This window comes from Notothenia coriiceps, unplaced genomic scaffold, assembly GCF_000735185.1.
Source record: "Notothenia coriiceps isolate Sejong01 unplaced genomic scaffold, NC01 NC01_scaffold00036551, whole genome shotgun sequence".
Taxonomy (NCBI): domain Eukaryota; kingdom Metazoa; phylum Chordata; class Actinopteri; order Perciformes; family Nototheniidae; genus Notothenia; species Notothenia coriiceps.
The window spans coordinates 110,738-116,455 of record NW_011369252.1 but is presented as its reverse complement, the minus strand read 5'-3'; the positions used below and the strand labels follow the sequence as shown (position 1 = coordinate 116,455).

The 5,718-nt window shown below is 38.5% G+C and overlaps 1 protein-coding gene across 1 annotated transcript in view; it reads right to left on the bottom strand.

Moving 5' to 3' along the window:
* Positions 1-5,718, bottom strand: part of mast1a (microtubule associated serine/threonine kinase 1a) — a 69,760-nt gene that overhangs the window by 20,897 nt on the left and 43,145 nt on the right. The window contains exons 10-13 of the mRNA XM_010792783.1: positions 3,069-3,201; positions 1,776-1,840; positions 1,526-1,605; positions 865-1,081 (exon numbers count right to left, since the gene is read on the bottom strand). Coding sequence (XP_010791085.1) covers positions 865-1,081; positions 1,526-1,605; positions 1,776-1,840; positions 3,069-3,201 — 495 coding nt within the window. The remainder of the gene's footprint in view (positions 1-864; positions 1,082-1,525; positions 1,606-1,775; positions 1,841-3,068; positions 3,202-5,718) is intronic.

The window sequence follows — 5,718 nt, the reverse complement described above, 5'->3', positions numbered from 1 at the left end:
GAAAAGTGACAGTAGATATAGATTAGTTGCAATTTGGTGCTATATATATATATATATATAAAAAAAAAATGGATTATTTAAAAAAAAAAAGAATTAAACACCTTGAATTTCAGGGGGGGCGTGGGGCTTCGTTGGCGGGGCGCAGCGCCCCTCCAAGACAAATGGTAGGGGAAACACTGTTGAACTCGGTAAATAGTGTGAATAATATAACATCATATTATTCACACAGATGATACTGTAGCGCAATAAGTCTGCAGGATGACAGAATTTGATCCTTAGATAAGGCAGAAAAGCTTTAAAATATGTGAGACTAACTCATAAACATAGTGTTTTTGTGATGCATTTCTGCTTATAAATAGATATACACATTCTATTTATTATGTTTCTATTCTCTTTGCTTGTTATCCACCTTTGCAAAACATTAAGCACGGTTGACAGTGTCAACACACGACTACTTTTCATGCCTCAGTGTGTCTGTGCGCCAACAGATAACATAAGAGCTGCTGCAGCCTGAGCCACGACACCGTCCTGAATCTACTCACCTTGTTTGACTTTCATTATCAAGAGTCATTGTGATAGTGTCATAAAGAGTCTCACCTTCAATACATTGCTTTAATATTCCTGAATCCCAGCAGACAAAATGATCCTTTGCTATTTGGGTGAACTCTATATAGAATTAAATAAATGAAATGCTAAGAACAGAAACCTGATCTAATATTTCCTCAGACATCTAACACAGAGAAATGAAGGGCGAACGGAACAAGGAAGTCAACCACACAGACGGGTCTAATAAATCATGAACATCTTTTAAATGTGAGTCCTTGCTCAGTTTAATTAAAGTCTGCAATCAAAACTAGATCTGACCCCCTTACCCTCGACATATTCCATGACCATGCACAGATGTCTCCGCGACTCGAAGGAACAGAACATGGAGACGACGAACGGGTTCTCGGCGAAGGTGAGGATGTCTCTCTCCACAAACGCCTGCTGGATCTGATTCCTCAGGATCAGATTCTGCTTGTTGATCTTCTTCATTGCAAAACGCTGACGTGTCTCTCTGTGGCGCACCAGGTAGACGGCACTGGAGAGAAGGTGAGACACAAGAGACGAGAGTGAAAACTGAAGGGGCTGGTGGCGCCAAGATGAGGTACAGAGAACAGAAAGCAGGGTGAGGGGCCAAGCCAAAGAAGCTTGTTTAAGCAATACAAATAGGTTTTACTTTTATGCTCACACTGTTGCTGTTTTATTAGTATTGGTGTTGATTCATTCCAGTTTCCACTACTGTGGTGCATCTTTTTTTATCAGTATTCCATGAAGCACTTTATGTAATTTAGCCTAAATGCTGTTTGTTGACCTTGGAAACACTATTTCCAAGGATTCTATTGACAGGAACTCTCTGACCCCTAAACAGTCTTCCACAGCATATTGATGCTAAAAACAGTTTTTTCTTTGTTAAAATATTAAATAAAAGCTTCATTGCACTTGATATGGTTTAGATCAAATGAGGTTTCAATCAATTTCTTACCCATAAGCTCCGTTGCTGATCAGTTTGATGCTCTGAAAATCTTCTTCACTCGGTGGTTTCATGGTCCGCCCTCTTCCCTGCTGACAAATATTAAAATGATAACTCAAATCGGCAAAAAGGCTGTTTCAATTAAATGTTCGAAAGCTCAAATGTCAAGGTTTCTTTGATGATTTGAAAGCGGTGTGTGTGTGTTTTAATGGTGGTGCAGTCATAGTGTGTGTGAAAATCTTCCTGTGTGTTTGTTCTTCACCTCTGCTTCATCGGTCTCTGGAGTTTGTGGGCCTTCACTGTCGTAGCTGTCCAGGCTCACGATTTCTGTTGAAAAACATTTGAGTTAACAAGCAAACCTGGTGTCAAAGTGAAATGAAAATGTTCATGCTAAAACACCAGGCCTCCCACACTGCTGTGTGAAGATTCAAAGAACGCAGCTGCTCAGACATCTTAAACAAAACAGCTATTCGATTTTTAAAAACAAATGAAAGACCAAACGCGGCAGATCACAGAAAGTAAAACATGAGGGATAAAAAAGCTTCTTCCTATTAATTCTTTGTCTTCTTCTCCACCTCCCCCTCACGTTGTTTCTTCTCCTTTCTTTGAGCAGCACTGGCAGCTAAATGTCAGTGTTCTTCCTCTCTAATATGTGACAGCTGCTAGAATACACTGATAATAGCACTGTTTTGTTAAAGCAGGGAGATAATTGACTAATAATTAACTTTGCAAAGCATTTTCAAAGTCGCTCTGTAGATCCTAACTTCATGTAACATAAAAGTCACTGTTCTGACAGTCGTATATTCTGTTGGTTTCTCTTTGACGCTGAAAAGATCTTGTCAACAGTCTCTATCAGGAGCCGAGAAAAGAAAAGAGTGTGAAAGTGTGCAAGCCGCTACGTGGGTGTCTATGTGTGTCTAAGCATGACGATGTAGGTGTAAAAGAAGGTGCAAGATGAAGATATCAAGTGGCACATTGTAAGCAAAGATTATCTGACAAAGGCTTAGAATGTTCACGAATTCAGATATAATCCTGCAGAGGTTTATTGTAAAGAGTCATTCTGGGTCCATCAGCTAATGAGCAACTCCTGATGGATGAGACCAAGAGCGGCTGTGCAGAATTAAAAATGTGAGTTTGAGCCACGATGATTAATTAAAGAAATTTCACCGCTCCAGCAGACCACAAATGTTCCAGCCTGTCCTAGCGTGATCTCATACATGGTCATGCTGAACAACCAGCTGATTGGTAGCTTATTAAAGCAGAGATGTTCAAATTCTGACACTGACAAGAAAACAATTCGATCTTCATCGTTTTCTTTGAAAACAGTCGATAAATGTATCTCCCAAAATGTTGAACTGTTCTTTTGTTTATGTGTAATTTGTATCAATTCAATGCGGGGCAGTTGTTCATTTCCCAGTCTATTAATTCCACAAAGAACCAGCCAATGTCTGAATTAAAATCTGTACACATTGTAGTGAGTGTATATACATTATTTCCTGTTCAAGCCTCTATTTGAACAACAAAATGCAATATATATTTTCTTTCTTTCTCTTACCTTCCAGTGGGTCTCTGGTCAGCCCCAACTGGTTGATGATGTATCGAGGGATGTCCGCCTTCATCAGCTGTCCCTCCTTGGCGTGGTCCTCCGCTGCCTCCAGCAGATGGTAAAACTCTTCAGGGTTGAACTCCTATCATTGAAAGGGGGAACAAATGTAAGTACCAAAATAACAATATACTGTAAATGCACCTTTAAGCTTAAACTCCTGGGCCCAGGAGTTCAAAACTTTTAATCCCTATCTGATCAGATCAGATTTGGATTTTGGGGAGTTCAAAACCAAAAAACAGGATTAGGATCACTTTGATATCCGACCAGATCAGGAAATCCAATCCAAGCTTTAATCTGGATCAAATCTTCAAAACGGGTAGTTCAAACCGACAACAAAGAATTGGGATCAGTTTGATTCCAAAAAACTGGATTATCCTGATCCCACCAGAGGGGTGGATTTCCAGTGGATTCCAGAGCAAAATGTACTGTACAATTTATTTAAAAATATGTTTCAATATAAATAAGATGGCAAAGTTTGTTAACTGAAATAATACACCATTTTTAGCCTTCATGGGAAATACATTTTATTTTTCATTTTTGGTCACGTTTGTGGTGGCCTATTTTGTTTTCAACCAAATGTTGATGACATAAATGTTTATGCTCATGAAAGTATCACAACAAAGATTGTCAATCACAAATGTAATTTAGATTAAAGAAAAAATACCTTCAACAAAAAAAAAGTCCATCTGTCATCACCTTTCAAAAGTAATTGCGGACAATAGATGTCTCTGCAATGTGGTCTCTTGTCTTCCTTGTATTATTTTTCATGTCCACTAGATGGAGATCGGTAGGATTAAAGCACTGATATTCCGGATCTAGTCATCTTGAAAAATCGTAATCTGGATCAGGCTGATCCTATTCTGAATTGCTTTGAACTCCAGGGACAAAATCTGGCCGATTTGTCTGATCCTGGATCACAAAAAACGGTATTTCAAAATCTGATCGGATCTGATTGAGATTAAAAGTTTTGAACTCCTGGGCCCTGATGATCTACTTTCAAAATCTACAGGAGGTAACGGGATGAATAATCATGGCTCATTTAACATTTAGCATCAGGAAATATCTTTATGTCCACAATAAGTTTAACACATTCAGATGGATTTTAAGATGAGTGCTGGGTTGCCAAGTGAATTCACCAAACTGTAATCAGCTCCTGTGAACACCAGATGAATGCCACTTGGAAATCAACGCTTGTTACTCCTGAAGTGTTTGATGCGTGGGATATTCTTTTCTAATCTTGAAATAGTGCACTATCAAAGACATTTCAAAAACGATTGCACAGCTGAGTAAGACTTGACGATTACTAATCATGAACGTTAATGATATTCTACCCACAGTCATTATGGTTTCATGGTACAGGAGATATTGTGAGTCAACTGTCTTATATATAGCATGGAAAAGAGTAAAAATGGCAAAGCATATCAAGGGCTGCAAGTGCCATGATTCCTTTCATTTTTAATTAATCTTTATGTTCTCAATTATTTATTTATATTATTAGAGAGAAGAATGTAATATCACAGTTTCAAAGACTTGCATTGCGTCTTGATATAACCAGCAGTAAACACAAAAACAAAGATTTTCAATTTACTATCATAGACTGAAAAAATAAACAGCAAAATGTTACATTTGAAAAAGCAGGAATCAGAAGATTTCTACATATTCGCTTTAAAAATTGTGATTTATGTTGATTTGCATAATGTCATGCTTTGTTAGAATTGAAAAAGAAACATATTTCCAAGGGATCCATATCAAGATTGATTATGTAATGCGTTTAGAGACCCTTGCTTATATATTGTTATCTGATCTTTTAAAACTCAAAAATCAAGTATCTGCCATGTTATGATTGCTGCAATTATGTTTAAAAAAACCGAGATCACAATATTGATCATTTTTTATAGCTGGGTATTGAACAATGAAGACAAACACAGCAGAACAAATTTGATAAATAAATTGATGTAAAATGGTGTTACATCACAGAAATGTATTTTAATAATTTCAGGTCTGCCAAACGTATAATCACAAAACTAGAATTAACTTCAACCTGCTGAAAATTCATGACCAAACACCGCTGTGGGGCTGTCAAACAAACACAATCAGTGTCAATACACCTCCCAACTTTAAATTGCTTTCTTAAAACATCTTTTTATTCCAATGAAAGAGCCTTTTGTAGTGTCCTGTGGGATTTACTTTCATTCCTGTTGGTGGAATAACATTTTGATTAGAAAGTAGAGCCTGGGGCAGCCGGGATCATTTCCTTTCTCCCGTGCTCTCTCATATCTGCTCCCCTCAACCGGAGGAAAAGAGAGAGCACCGTGAGGGGGAATTAACCTGCCTCTCTGATAGCTTTCTCTGCTCCGGGATAATATCCTTTCAGCTAAAAGCCCACTGACTGTGTGACATTTTCACCAAATCACAACTGCTGCTGACTTGAATGCTAAATGAACTCTCTGCCCCTGGACAACATTGTTTCTGTGTATGTGTCTCCTCCTCTCTAACCTAAGGGGCGTGAGGATCTAAAATCCTCTCCACATCCTGCCTGACCCTATCGACCTCCTTTGACGGTCGCCCTGGCAACGGAAAGATGAGCCGGGGGTGGGGG